Source organism: Mandrillus leucophaeus, unplaced genomic scaffold (assembly GCF_000951045.1).
Source record: "Mandrillus leucophaeus isolate KB7577 unplaced genomic scaffold, Mleu.le_1.0 Scaffold844, whole genome shotgun sequence".
NCBI lineage: Eukaryota > Metazoa > Chordata > Mammalia > Primates > Cercopithecidae > Mandrillus > Mandrillus leucophaeus.
Genome location: NW_012109186.1, coordinates 66,916 through 82,708, shown reverse-complemented (window position 1 = coordinate 82,708; position 15,793 = coordinate 66,916). Strand labels below are relative to the sequence as shown.

General features: G+C 40.6%; 1 protein-coding gene across 1 annotated transcript; it reads right to left on the bottom strand.

Moving 5' to 3' along the window:
• Positions 1-763: 763 nt before the first annotated feature.
• Positions 764-9,509, bottom strand: TAF9B (TAF9B RNA polymerase II, TATA box binding protein (TBP)-associated factor, 31kDa). The gene is made up of 7 exons (XM_011968454.1): positions 9,364-9,509; positions 8,666-8,747; positions 7,780-7,916; positions 7,567-7,701; positions 6,731-6,806; positions 4,322-4,432; positions 764-2,767 (listed from the first exon to the last, which is right to left on the bottom strand). The coding sequence occupies exons 1-7, from the start codon at positions 9,412-9,414 to the stop codon at positions 2,604-2,606; spliced, it is 756 nt and encodes a 251-aa protein (XP_011823844.1). The 5' UTR covers positions 9,415-9,509; the 3' UTR covers positions 764-2,603.
• Positions 9,510-15,793: the final 6,284 nt, after the last annotated feature.

Below are 15,793 nucleotides of genomic sequence, written 5' to 3'. Positions count from 1 at the left end.
TTACGCCTGTAATCCCAACACTTTGGGAGGCCGAGGTGGGTGGGTCACGAGGTCAGGAGATCGAGACCATCCTGGCTAACATGGTGAAACTCCGTCTCTAAAAATACAAAAAATTAGCCGGGCGTGATGGTGGGCGCCCGTAGTGGCAGCTACTCGGGAGACTGAGGCAGGAGAATGACGTGAACCCGGGAGGCGGAGATTGCAGTGAGCCGAGATGGGCCACTGCACTCCAGCCTGGGCGACTGAGGCTGCATAAAGAGCATACCATGTGTGTATATCTGTATATAAATATATTAAAATGTAAATGGTGGCATACCTGCTCTTCTGTAGTTCTGATGTTTTCTTTCCTGCCTCTTGAGTATTCCCTGTCACCTTGGATCCCTTAGACCATAGTGTGCATCATAATCTTTCATTCTCCCCCTGCCCCATGCTGGCTATATTCCTACTTAGATTATAGACACTTGTTTGCTACCCATAAAAGGAAGAACTAGAGGTAACAGTGTCCTCACCCCATTTACCATCAGCACATATTTTTAAAAAATTCCACCTAGAAGCTGAAGGACAACAGATTTAAACGCATATTCTTTTACTCATTTTCAATTTGCTTCACTATGATGTGTCACATGCTGATTCCAGATAAAAGCAAGTGATTTTCTGATATATAATTAACTGTTAAACAAGTCTTAATGGCTTCTGGCCATCAGAATTACTGGGCTTTGTTATCTCCCTTGAATCCTTTAAGTAAAAAATGAAAGAGCACTGATAAGCTCAAATTTTTATTAATAACCTTGGAACAAATACAATAATTCCTTATAATCATATAGTATTTTACAATTTTGAAAGAATTTTCACATATACCAATTGAACCCTCACAACAGCCCTGTGAGGTAGGCAGGGTAGGTGTTACTTTCCTACTACTAGTGAGGAGAACAAGGCTAAGAGGTGAAGTAAGGTCACACAGTTGGTAAATGATGGAACTAGGACTAGAACCTAGGCCTCCTGACTTGCTGCCTCCCTGAGAACATTCAAGTAATAATATCCTATGCTATATAATGAATATTTATCTTCTATGATGTTGATCAGGTCTGTTTGTATACATTTTACCTGTTTTTATATTACCTTTCCCTAATATCGAAAACACTAAAACTGATGAGACATTTCTTCTCTGTTATTGGACTTTTTCTTAGATATATCAAGCATTATCCTAAGATGAAACTTCTGTTTTGAGGATCCTTGGCTATAAATTCTAAATTATGATACGAACACATTTATTTTACAAAATTCTACAAAAGTACATTGAACTTAAGAAAAACAAAACAGGTGTGTTTATATTTGCAAAAGCTTTGCCATCTTTCCCAATATGACTGTGTAAATGGAAAACAGGGTAAAGTGTTCAGCAACATTACAGTATTATTGGGAAACCTATGCAGAGTGCACATAAATCCAAGTCACATCACACTAATTTCTTTTCCTTGTGGGCCTTATAGAGGATGGAGAACCATCAGCGTCTTACTTTCAGGTTTGATCCCGTCTTATATGTGACATCCTCATGTCAACAAGCTAAAAAACTGATCTGAATTATACCAATGGGGGGCTCAAGCAGCAGTGATCAAAACATAATATGTATGTGGTAAAAAGGAACACTTGTTCTTCAGTGGTTTTGCCTAGGTCCAGTGTAATTACTTATCAAAACATGTTTTAAGCTACAGCATCTCTTGTTAAATTTAGAAATGTGAAACATGTAGTTATCAACTTGGAATACAAGACTAAAACTGAATGTAACCCAAAACTACCTGTCAAGCACAGTAAAGCTTAACAGGCATAAAAACTAAGGTGTAAAACCCAACTGCTCTGATAAGAAGAGTGAAAACCAGCAAATGCAAACCATCAGGTTAAAGTGAATCACAAAATATTAGGCATGTAGAGCATGTTTTAAAAATAGGAAAATGACACTGAGCTGTATTACCAGGAATGGTATTTTTAAAATTCCAGGTATGGCCTTTTACATTTAACAGCAATGGAGAGAAACAAGCCTATGGGGGAAGTGCAGAAAATGAATGGGATCCAGAAAAGGAGTTGAGTTTGGGAGTTAAGGAAGGCAAAGAAACAGATACATTCAAAATGGATTTAGAATCTCTCCTCTAAATCCACCCTTTCCAAAAAATGTTTCCTAAATTGAGAGATTTGGTAAAAAAATAAGCTAGTGACAGTAACTATATTACCTTATAAAATAAAGTAGTATTTAAATGTAGATCAGAAATTATGCTGTTAAAGATAAATCTGCTGACCAGGCTGTAGAACCTGAAACTTAAGTGCTGCTATCAGTGATAGAAGGCAGAAAAGTGTCTCAAAAACAGAACTGCCATACTAGGACTCAACATTAATGAAACTATTAAGAAACAAGTACTTAACTGTTTGTAATTGAAGCCTAATGATAAACACATTTGTATGTTTACTAAAGAGATCTAAAAGTTTGATGAAAAATACTGCAGCTACGTTTCAGTCTTAAGATAAAACGAGAAGATCTAGAATATTCTAGTTCAGTATACTGAGTTCAAAACCAACTTTCCTTTTTGAATTGCATCTAGACTAGACTATATTCCTTACATAATATCATTGTCATCATCCTCTTCATGCTTTCTCTTCAGCGGGTTTGCTTCATTGGCCGTGTTCTGTGACGAAACCATGTTGGTGGTAATGAGAATATTTTTGGGCCCAATCATTGAAGGATTAATCAGAACATTTTGAACTGCAGTTGTTGCAGGAACTGTAAACAGAGAAGAAAGCCCCCCCAAACCAAGCTATGAATTACCCAGAATCCAAAACATGGTAAAAAGTACACAACAAAGCTGAATGTAATTCTAATACCAATTTCAACAGCATGAAGTGCAACTATATCATAGAAGAAACACAGGTACTTATACTGCAATGAGTTGAATTTTAAAAAAATCTTTATTTTTAATTGGCAAATAATAATTGTATATTTATTTATTGTTAAATTATTAATTTTTTTTTGAGACAGTATCTCGCTCTGTCGTCCAAGCTGGCGTGATCTTGGCTCACTGCAACCTCTGCCTCCTGAGTTCAAGTGATTCTCATGCCCCGGGTTCCCAAGTAGCTGGGATTTTAGGCATGTGCCATCATACCTGGCTAATTTTTGTATTTTCAGTAGAGACAGGGTTTCACCATGTTGGCCAGGCTGGTCTCAAACTCCTGGCCTGAAGTGATCCTCCTGCCTCAGTCTCCCAAAGTGCTGGGATTACAGGTGTGAGCCATCACACCCTGCCAATAATTGTGTATATTTATGGCATATAATGTGATATTCTGATCTATGTATAGATAAAGATTAAACATACCTAGTACAAGGTTGAAGAAGTTCTGTTGTATTTTAACAACCTAGAATTTCAATTTAGTCATGGGAAACTGCACTGGACTCATCATGCAACATACTACATAAAGGCGTATGTTCAAGGCCAGGAATCACTTCCCTAATAGGTCAGTATTTTACGTAAGTTATTTATTGTGTGCAGTTAAGTTTCAGAAGATGTGAAATCTAAACATACTTATTAGTAAACTGTGCTATGACAGAATTCTACTTATTCCAGCCGTGTGTGTCTCTGTCTGTGTGTGTGTGTATCCTATGAACTAAAGGTACAGTTTCATTTGAATTTACATTTATGTTCTGGATTGCATACACATATTCATCACTAAGTTTTGTCGCTTTCTTGAGCTTTTACCTTAACTGCTTTTCCTTGAAGATGCCTTAGATTTGTGGATCCTGTTTAGTTCATGGTGTTCTTTGAAAATCTGATGAACACACTGACTACTCTTTTCCTCCTCCCCAAAACATTACATATATAGTAGTCCCCTGTTATCTGCAGTTTCAGCTACTTGTGTTCAACTGTGATCCAAAAATAGATGAGTACAGTACAGTAAGATACTTCGAGAGAGATCACATTCACATATATTTGATTACAGTATGTTGTTGTAATTGTTCTTTTTTAATTATTGTTAATTTCTTGCTGTGCCTAATTTATAAATTAAACCTCATAATTCAGAAAGTTTATAAATTGAACTTTAAAGGTTGTAAATTTAACGGGGGGTCTTGGAACATAATCCCTCAAGATAAGGGGGGAGACTCTGTAAAATTTCACAGAATTTTAGAGGGCTCATAAGTCCCTCTGAAGAACCCTGATTTGCAGCATTACTGCCACCTTCCTGTTGGGATATTAAAACAATTTACCTCTTGCTATAGGAACACAAATGGTTCTACAATTTCAAATTATTCACAAATTCTGTTCCCTACCCCCAATCACATTACCTGGTTTCACAGGTGTGGACTGAGAAGGTGGAATCTGCACCGTAAATCTTTGGCTTGTCACTGACATTGGAGTTGCAACTTTATTTGGGACAGACACTGTTTGTGGGGTTGCTGTAGTTACAATAAACAGACCATGTTTGTTAGGTGATTTATACAGATTTATATTCTACACTCAGCTTACCGCAAACTATCTTCAAAGCAAAGGAAACTAATAAAAGGTAAGGAAAAAGTCATTAAAAATAAGAGCAAAAGAACCTTAAAAAATTTACAAGCTTGCTTAGATGTTACAAAATTCAGTTTAGAATAGTGGTAAAGAATGTTGGCTCTGTAGCCTACCTGCTTAAGTTTGAATTCAGGCTCTCACCTACTAGCTGAGTGTCCCTGGGCAAGTTATTTAAATTTTTGTGCCTCAGTTTTCTCCTCTGTAAAATGGGGGATAATATCACCTATTTCATATAATTCTTGTGAAAATTAAGTAAAACTAATCCCTGTAAAACTCTTCAAACAGCATCTGTTACATAGTAAGCACTGAGGTTTAGCTGGATGAAGACATAAAGATGAGAGTTTAACCTACCAGAATAAAGACCCAGGTTTTCTATTTATTACCATAGTTGGCACTTTTCATCTTGGTCGCTTGCTGAGAATCAGAAGATGTCATCTATGCCCATGAAACTAAAGCAGAGATCAAATATACCCCTTGAGGTCTCCAGGTGGGCCCAGAAAATTTATTCCCTTTCTGTGTTCGGATACTTCTTAAGCAGAAAAATATCTTGGAGATAACCTAGTCTAAACCCCCAATCATCTAAATTCTACCCATTATTCCAAGGTACAACTCAAATACTACCCCGTTTTATAAAACTTTCCTTAATTTTCTCAGTTATGTCTTATATTCTGCCTCTGAAGTTCCCTTAATGTCATAGGAGTCATAATAATAATATCTTATCTCACTGACTAGATTACAAGCTTGGTTAACATTTTTCATCCTTGTGAGCACACGGCTCTTTTACCTTGCTCCTAATAGCTACTCAACAAATGTTTGCTTAATAAATGTATTTTGCAAGACTCGAAGACTTAATATATATACTGACATCATTGCTCTCTCAAAAAATACATTTATGGAAATGTATCCATTTCCAATTTTTCATTTGGGGATGCAGGCTATCCAATACATCCCTTCCCCCTGGAACCAGCAGCCTATCCAGAGATAGAGTTGCTGAGGACACTACAATTATTTCTAGAGAAAAAGGTGCAGAAAGTCTAAGGGAAGAAAGCTCAAAGGTACCGAGAAATCTGGGTTTTACTGCTTTCTCTCCCAAACACAGAAGGTGAGACCTTCCTCTAAAATATCTCCATCCCTAAGTAAGTTTTCCCACGTATTAAGGATCAGTCCAAAGAATTTGGTGAAGTGTAACGAAGCAATGTAAGTATTTTATTTTATAAAGAAAAAAGAAAATTCACAGTAGGTGAATGTTTTCTTGGCCTAAGGATTGTTAATACGTTTAAGCAGGTATGGAGTTCAGGCTTTAAAACTGAACACATTAGACTGTAGATGGAGCCTCCCCAAATTGAACAGAGTAAATATTCAGGTCTTAAGGTCTATATAAATCATTTTTTTTTTTTTGAGACAAAGTCTTACTCTGTCGCCCAAGCTGGAGTGCAGTGGCATGACCTCCGCTCACTGTAACCTCTGCCTCTTGGGTTCAAGTGATTCTCATTCCTCAGCCTCCCGAGTAGCTGGGATTACAGGCACCCCTCACCATGCCCGGCTAATTTTTGTATTTTTAGTAGAGACAGGGTTTCACCATGTTGGCCAGGCTGGTCTTGAACTCCTGACCTCAAGTGATAGGCCCGCCTCGGCCTCCCAAAGTGCTAGGTTTACAGGCATGAGCCACCGCACCTGGCCAACTCATTTTAATTTTTTTTAAAGTTTAAAACTTGCATCTTTAGGCCTGGCGTGGTGGTTAGTATTAAAAACAGTTTTTTTTCTTTGAGATCCTTAAGATTTTTGTACATCTTAATCTTCTACTGTATTCTCTTATCAATTTATTTGGAAATTTAAATTTCTAATAAGCAGTCTACTGCCATAAGTGTGTGTGTGGCACCTTATAGAAGGCACAGAGTACACAGCTAAGAGTAAACTCCTGTTTTTGGTATCAGAGTTTATACCACCAACAGTGGGGGCAATGTCCAATTTTATACTCATTTGAGATCAGACGTTCCTTGTGGCTTTCTCATTTTGAAAGCCAGTAACATGTATGTTTATAGTTTTATTAGAGGATGAGTAAAATTATTAATAGTAACACATACACAAGAATTTCTGATTCACTTTTTGACTTGCATTATAATTCAAAACCAAGTGCTGAGGCACTGCTTTACCAGCCAGAAATGCCATTGTCTCCTCTCACTTACCTATAGTAGGAGTAGTAGGTTTGCTACTAACAGCACCAACACTTAATCGTGGAACTAGTCTCCCTTGGTTAGGTCCCTAGGGGATTTAAAAAGCAAATTAATGTTAAGATGTGACACCTAACTTTACCAGGAATGAAATTAGGATTGCTGATGTAAATGATCATGGATAATCCATGGCAAGAAAGTCCTGTTTTTGTTCTCTCAGTGTTCTAAATCCAACATTTAATCTGGGGTTTGCATAAACATATATACATGTCTTTATATAAAAATAGATATGAATACATATATAATCTTATGCAGTATTAAAGTTTAAGATAGAGTCTTATTTGAATGGGGATAACAGCTAACTACTTTGTGATTTGTAATCTTAACTAGTCAATTTCTTAACCCAAAAAAGAATAAAACTCTTATAGTGGAACTTCAGAAAACAAAGGCAGCCTATTATAGGGAGAACTTTTTCAGTGGTGGGAGAGCTTTAGGTCATATTTCAGAAAGCTGGCCCAATTCCTGATGGTATCATTCCCTCTGTTATTAGGCCTCACTAAAAAACTAAGATATAGTGGAAAGATTGGGAGTTATGAGGCTTGGAATCAGTCCTAGCTTTGCTACCAACTTCACAAATGAGTTCAGGCCCCGCTTCCTGATGTGAAAAATGACTGTTGAATTAGATGAGCACTAAAGGTCCATCTAGCTCAAAAAATTTTTAAAATTAAGAAAATTCTAGTAAGTTATCTTAACCTTTAATCTACTATACTAGCTACAGGAATTTGCTTTTCACAAAGTCCCCTATCATATTCCACCTTTTAAAAAAAGAAAAGTTGACTAAAATTTCTTACCTTTTTAATTAAGGACTTCAGCCTATAGTTTGGAGCTGTTAAGCAGTATCTATCAGGTGGCAGTCTAGGTCCTGCATATGGCTTAATCAGTGGCAAAGGGGTTTGATTTTTCTGCCTTGCGATATCCAGTAAAAACTTAAAAAAAAAATCCTTATTAGAACTACAGTTTAAAAAATTGTAAGTAAAAATAACTTCAAATCCAAGTTTGCTCACATCTCTTGGGGGAGGAGAGGTAAAAGATTGGTCAGCACGACACTGGATTGCCAGTCTCACATCATCTGCATCAACGTTAGGTTTCTTAGCATGGCTCGAATAAATTTTTGCATCATCCAGAATTGTAGTCACATAACCTTTAAGAAAAAAACAATCTTTTCTTAAACATATGAAGACAGCTTAATATTTATGGCTACTTAAAAAAAGTTTCCACTAATTTGTAGACAGTTTATAAATTTTGTGGTTTTTTTGTAGAGACAGGGTCTCATTATGTTGCCCAGGCATAACTCAAACTCCTGGCCTCCCGCCTCAGCCTCCCGAAGTGCTGAGATTACAGGTGTAAGCTACTGTGCCCAGCCTATATGCTGATTTTAATAGGTAATTGTCCTGTCTATATGATCAGTTTTAAACAGATATCACAGTATGAATACTACTGTCCCCTAGCATGAACTCCTTTTTAGTTCTTTAGGCTGAATTCTACGATACTGTTAACATAATTTGGTTGAAAATGTTCTTACAAGGCTGGGCGCGGTGGCTTACGCCTGTAATCCCAGCACTTTGGGAGGCCGAGATGGGCAGATCACTTGAGTCAGTAGTTCGAGGCCTGCCTGGGCAATATGGCGAAACTCCCTTTCTACTGAAAATACAAAACTTAGCCGGGCATGGTGGCAAGTGCCTGTAGTCCCAGCTCAGGAGGTTGAGGCATGAGAATCGCTTGAACCCAGGAGGCGGAGGCTGCAGTGAGCCGAGATCCCGCCACTGCCCTCCAGCCTGGGCAACAGTGAGTCCCTGTCTCAAAAAAGAAAAGAAAAGAAAATGTTCTTACAATAAAAATATCTTTTCTAGTTCACAAGTTAGGCAAGTTTTTGGTGTTTCATTAACTTACGGAAAGCAAATTCCAACATTTGATTTATAACCCTTGGTTCATACTCTGTGATTCCCATATCCTTCAGGATCTGTGCCATCACCTGTGGATTCAAATAAAAACGCCAGATGCAGAATTTGGTACTGGAAATCAAGGCTGGATAGAAGGGTAGTATTTATATTTATGATACAAGGTTCCCCTTCTTTGGGCTCCAAAGTCCTACTCACCCTTGCCCTCCCAAGTGAGTCAGTGATCACACCAAATCGCATAGTATGCTTTTGCAGAAAACTTTTATTTTTATTTTTTGGCGGGGTTGGGGGCAAAGAGAAGACAAGTTGGCTTCCCCAGCAGAGGTAGGGATAGCTCCAGCTGGTTGTCATTTTTGGCTGTGGCGGCGGGATAAGCTAGCATCAGAACCCTGGACGCAGAGTCAGGGCTGGCAGATAGGTAGAGACGAGGGGGCGGCAGGGGCCCGAAGCCCAGGACACAAAGCTGGGCAGCCGTTCCGCAAGCTCCGCTGGACCACGACCCTCTGGCAGAGCTTGGCCCGAGCGGCGAGATAGGGGCCCGGGGGCATCCCCATCACCCTCTCCTCCTGACGACCCTGACCAGACTGAAACGAGCGTGCGAGCCCTCCCTCAGGCCCTCAGCGTGGCCCTGCCTCGCAGGTCCCTGGCTGCACCTGGCTTCGCGCTCCGCCGCTCATCCTTCCCACTTACCAAGGCATCTCTCGGAGCGTTCTTGGGAGGCGCCATCTTGCCGGACTCCATATTATCCAGCCACTCGTCATCGGAGGACAGAGGAGAGAGAGAGGAGCTCGCGGGCTCCTCGCTCAGGCTCCACCCCTGCGGGGAGAGGGAGGAGGGAAGCGGAAGGCGGGGTTACGTGCCAGCCGCGGGGGGCGGGAGTTTCAGCAAGACGCTGGCCAGGGGAAGAGACGCGCTCGGGCGCCGGAGCTCAGGATTGGAAGAAGCAGGTAATCCTTCCCCGTGGAGCCTGCTGGGGGCTAAAAGAAGTAGAGGAGCCGAGAAGCTCGACTCCCCAGAGTTGTTCTCCGGCAAAGGGCACCAAATGGGCCAACCTCACCTTTGCGGGGGTCCCTCCTCACACCTCCATGGCTACCACCTTGGCCCCTTTCGGCTTCCCGAAATTCCAGACCCAGTCAATGTTAGGGCTGCTTGGTCCAACACAGTTGGACTCGTTACATTTGAATGTCACATCACCAACGAATGCATTTTTAGTATAAGTATATCCCAGATTTGCACAGGCCATACTTATGCTACGAAATAATTGTTCTGATGTTCATATTTAACCGGGTGTCCCGGATTTTTATTAGCTAAATCTGGCAATCCTACCCAATAGCTTGCTGTCCACACAGTATTTTCGTTAGCCCTTGTCACACTCAAAGCCCTACCGTGGCTGCCCATTTCACACTGATGAAAAACTAAAGCCTTCACTCTGCCCGTTAGAGACCCTCTAGCCACTCTTGGCCCCGAGCAGCTTCCTGTCTCCCCGCTGAGGCCAACACAGGACCCTTTCTTGCCTCCCAGTTACACCCTTCCCAGCCCCTCCCCACAGAACTGCCCGAAGGACTCTCGTGAGAACCGACCATCTAGCCCCAATGACTTTAAAAAAAAGTGCATCAGTTAACTATCTCTGGCTTAAAATGTCGCAGATAACTTACTCTTAACCTACACATAAACCAACGCCCTAGGATTCTCCATCTCGGGAACAGGAACTCACCCAGGCCAGAAACGGAGCAGGCAGCCATCTTGGTGCTTTCCCTCACAATCCACATTCAATCTAGCAACAAGTGTTGTCCAGGTGACCTCCCAAAGTTCTATCCATGTCTCCACATCTCCATCCAGTGCTACTATGCTAACGAGTCCAAGCCAACATCCTTACTCACCAAGATTACAGATACATGCTCCCCAGATAGTGTCCCCCGACATTCCTTACACAGCTAGACGGACCTTTCGGTCATAAATCCAATCACTGTTTTCCTTAAAACCCTCCAGCGGCTCTCCTCACAAACACATACACAAGTACATACTAATTTCCCAGTCTTAGTGGGCCCTTCAGTTTTGCGGAGCAGCTCACCTCATCAGACTCATCAGAATCAGCCGTCCGCCTGGCCGCCATCTTGAAGTTTGGGCAGGAACCCCCAAGAACCAAGTGTTCTCAATACATTGTTTCGAGTGAGAGCACGTGCCCCCACGCTGAGCTAGTGCCTTTCCCCACTCTTACTGTGGCCAACCCCTCTGCAGAACTAACAACAGTCGCTTGCTTTTGAATATTTGCAAGGTACATTTAAAAATAGGTGGAGGCCAGGCACGGTGGCTCACGCCTGTAATGCCAGCGCTTTGGGAGGCCGAGGCGGGCGGATCACTTAACGTCAGGAGTTTAAGATCGGCCTGGCCAACGTGGTGAAATCCTGTCTCTGCTAAAAATACAACATTTAGCCGGGCGTGGCGGCACAAGCCTATAGTCCCAGCTACTCAGGAGGCTGAGGCAGAAGAATAGCTGGAACCCAGGAGGTGGAGGTTGCAGTGAGCCGAGATGGTGCCACTGCACTCCAGCCTGGGCGACAGAGAGACTCCGTCTCAAAAAAAGAAATAAAATAAAAAAAAAATACGTGGTATATTTGCAGGGTACAACATTTAAGACTACTTTAAAATACCCTAGTAAAAGAAAGCCTCTCTCACCTGTTCCGGCCACTGATGTCACTTTCACAGAAGGCACCATTGTTTATCAGTTTCTATTCTGTGCAATTTACAAATAGTATCTTGTTTGTATATTTTTCCTCCCACTAGAATGGTACTACAGTCTTAGGGTGACCAACTTGCAGAGAGCCAACCCAGGACCTAGATGTTGTAGATGAAGAAAACCCATAACATATTATAAATAATTGTGCATATGTATCATTATTTAATAAGTGTTCACTTGAAATTATGTTTTTATGTATTATTTTCTGTTACATAAGTGCTATTTAAACAAAACACTAAGACTAAACCGTGGCCATTAGTAGTAATTAAAAGTAGGATAAGTTAAATAATATGTGTGAGAAAATCTAACAATATTTTTCATTATATTTCTGTCCTCTGTGCAATCTAACTCTTGCACATTTAAATTTTGTACTCTGTATTGTGTATTCTTTATATACAGAAATATAAGACTTTTAAAAGGAATGTAAATACAATAAGACAAACAGCTATCTATATATATTTTTAATTTTTCTGTGTATATAGTAAGTATATGTATTTATGGGGTACATGAAATGTTTTGATGCTTGCATGCAATGTGAAATAATCACATCATGGAAAATAGGGTATCCGTCTCTTCAAGCATTTATTGTTTGTGTTATAAGCAATCCAATTGCACTTTGTTATTTTAAAATTTACAATTAAGTTATTATTGACTATAGTCACCCTGTTGTGCTAGCAAATGTCAGGTTTTATTCATTGTTTCTATTTTGTTGTACACATAAACATACCTGCTATCCCACTATCCTTTCCAGCCTGTGGTAACCATCTTTCTACTCTCTGTGTCCATGAGTTCAATTGTTTTGAGTTTTGGATCCCACAAATAAGTGAAAACATGTGATGTTTGTATTTCTGTCCTTGGCTTATTTCACTTACCATAATGACTTTTGGTTCCATCCTTGTGGTTGCAAATAACAGGATCTCATTCTTTTTTATGGCTGAATAGTACTCCATTGCGTATAAGTGCCACATTAAAAAAGTTTTTTATTTTATGTTCAGGGGTATATGTGCAGGTTTGTTATATAGGTAAACTTGTGTCACAGGGGTTTGTCATACAGATTATTTTGTCACCCTAGTACCAAATAGTTATTTTTCCTAATCCTCTTCCTCCTCTTACCCTTCAATCTTAGGTAGGCCCCAGTGTCTGTTGTTCTCCTCTTTGTGTCCGTGAGTTCTCATCATTTACCTCCCACTTATGAGTGAGAACATGTGGTATTTGGTTTTCCGTTCCTGCGTTAGTTTGCCAAGGATAATGGCCTTCAGCTCCATCCATGTTCCCAGAAGACCTAATCTTGTTCATTTTTATGGCTGCATAGTATTCCATGGTGTATATGTACCACATTTTATTTATCCAATCTGTCACTGATGGGCATTTAGGTTGATTCCGTGTCTTTACTATTGTGCATAATGCCACAATGAACATTCACATGCATATATATGTGTGTGTGTGTGTGTGTGTGTGTATATATATATTTAGATGAAGTCCTGCTCTGTTGCCCAGGCTAGAGTGTAGTGATGTGATCTCGGTTCATTGTAACCTCTGCCTCCCAGGTTCAAGTGATTTCCAGCTAATTTACGTATTTTTTTTTAGCAGAGACAGGGTTTCATCATGTTGGCCAGGCTGGTCTCGAACTTCTGACCTCAAGTGATCCACCTGCCTCGGCCTCCCAAAGTGCTAGGATTACAGGTATCCACTGCACCTGGTTTGTATTTGTCTTTATGGTAGATGATTTATATTCCTTTGGGTATATATCCTGTTATGGGATTGTTGGGTACAATGGTAGTTCTCTTTTTAGCTCTTTGAGGAATTGCCACACTGCTTTCCAGAATGGCTGAACTAATTTACACTACCTCCAACAGTGTATAAGCATTCCCTTTTCTCTGCAACCTTGCCAACACCTGTTATTTTTTGACTTCTTTTTATTTGAGCCTGGGTCTCACTCTGTCACCCTGGATGGACTACAGAGGCACGCTCACAGCTCATTGCAGCTTTGACCTCCTGGGCTCAAGCGATCCTCCCACCTCAGCCTCCTTAGTAGATGGGACTATAGGTGTGTGCCACCATGTCCAGGTAATTTTGGTACTTTTTGTAGAGGTGGGGTTCTGCCATGTTGCCCAGGCTTGTCTCTAACTCCTGGACTCAAGCGATCTGCCCACTTCAGCCTCCCAAAGTGCTAGGATTACAGAAATAAGCTACTGTGCCTGGCCTGACTTTTTAATAACAGCCATTCTGACTGGTGTGAAATGGTATCTCATTGTGGCTTTGATTTGCATTTCTCTAATGATCAGTGATATTGAGCTTTTCTCATATACATGTTGGCCACATGTATGTCTTCTTTTGAAAAGTATCAGTTTAAGGCCGGGGGCGGTGGCTCAAGCCTGTAATCCCAGCACTTTGGGAGGTCGAGACGGGCGGATCACGAGGTCAGGAGATCGAGACCATCCTGGCTAACCCGGTGAAACCCCGTCTCTACTAAAAAAAAATACAAAAAACTAGCCGGGCGAGGTGGCGGGCGCCTGTAGTCCCAGCTGCTCGGGAGGCTGAGGCAGGAGAATGGCGTGAACCCGGGAGGCGGAGCTTACAGTGAGCTGAGATCTGGCCACTGCACTCCAGCCTGGGCGACAGAGCGAGACTCTGTCTCTGAAAAAAAAAAAAAAAAAAAAAAAAAGAAAAGTATCAGTTTATATCCTTTGCCCACCTATTGATGGGGTTGTTTTTTCTTGTGCATTTGTTTAAGTTGCTTAGAGATGCTGGATACTAGACCTTTGTCAGATGCATAGTTTGCAAATACTTTCTCCCATTCTGTAGGTTGTCTGTTTACTCTGTTGATCGTTTCTTTTGCAATGCAGAAGCTCTCAAGTTTAATTAGATCCCATCTGTCAATTTTTGCTTTTGTTGCAATTGCTTTTGGCATCTTTATTATGAATCTTTGCTCATTCCTATGTCCAGAATGGCATTGCCTGGGTTGTCTTCCAGGATTTTTATAGTTTTGAGTTTTACATTTAAGTCTTTAATCCATCTTGCATTGATTTTTGTATATGGTATAAGAAAGGGGTCCAGTTTCAATCTTTTGTCTATGGCTAGCCAGATATCCCAGCACCATTTATTGAATAGGGAGTCCTTTCCCCACTGCTTGTTTTTGTCAGCTGTGTTGAAGATCAGATGGTTGTAGGTGTATGAGCTTATTTCTGGGTTCCCTATTTTGTTCCATTGGTCTATGTGTCTGTTTTTGTATCAGCACCGTGCTATTTTGATTACTGTAGTCCTGTAGTATAGTTTGAAGTCAGGTAACATGATGCCTCCAGCTTTGTTCTCTTTGCTTAGGATTGCCTGGGCTTTTAGGGCTTTTTTTTTTTTTTCCCCAGATGAATTTTAAAATAGTTTTTTTGGCGAGGCGTGGTGGCTCATGCCTGTAATCCCAGCACTTTGGGAGGCCGGGGTGGGCGGATCACCTGAGGTCAGGAGTTCAAAGCCAGTCTGGCCAACATGGCGAAACCCCCTTTTAGTAGAGATTTTTAGTCTCTACTAAAAATACAAAAATTAGCTGGGTGCAGTGGTGGGCACCTGTAATCCCGGCTACTTGGGAGACTGAGGCAGGAGAATCGCTTAAACCCGGGAGGTGGAGGTTGCAGTGAGCTGAGATCATGCCATCGTACTCTAGACTGGATGACAGAGCAAGACTCTGTCTCAAAAAAAAAAAAAAAAGTAAATTTTTTTCTAGTTCTGTGAAGAATGTCATTGGTGGTTTGATAGGAATAGCATTGAATCTGAAAATTACTTTGGGCAATATGGCCATTTAAACAATATTGATTCTTCCTATCCATGAGCATGGAATGTTTTTCCATTTGTTTGTATCATCTCAGATTTCTTTGAGCAGTGTTTTGGAGTTCTGATTGTAGAGATCTTTCACCTCACTGGTTAACTATATTCCTAGGTATTTTATTCTTTTTGTGGCAATTGTGAATGGCATTGTATTCCTAATTTGGCTCTTGGCTTCACTGTTGTTGGTGTATAGAAATGCTAGTGATTTTTGTCCATTGATTTTTGTATCCTGAAACTTTGCTGAAGTTGTTTATCAGCTAAAGGAGCTTTTGGCCTGAGACTATGGATTTTCTAGACACAGAATCATGTCATCTGCAAACAGGGACAGTTTGACGTCCTCTCTTCCTGTTTGGATGCCCTTTGTTTCTTTTGCGTGATTGCTCTGGCCAGGAATCCAATACTATGTTGAATAGGAGTGCTGAGAGAGGGCATCCTTGTTTCGGTACCACATCTTCTTTATCCATTCAGCTGTTGATGGACACTTAGATTGCTTCCAAATGATGGCTATTGTGAAGAGTGCTGCAATAAACATGGGAGTGCAGACATCTCTTTGATATATGGATT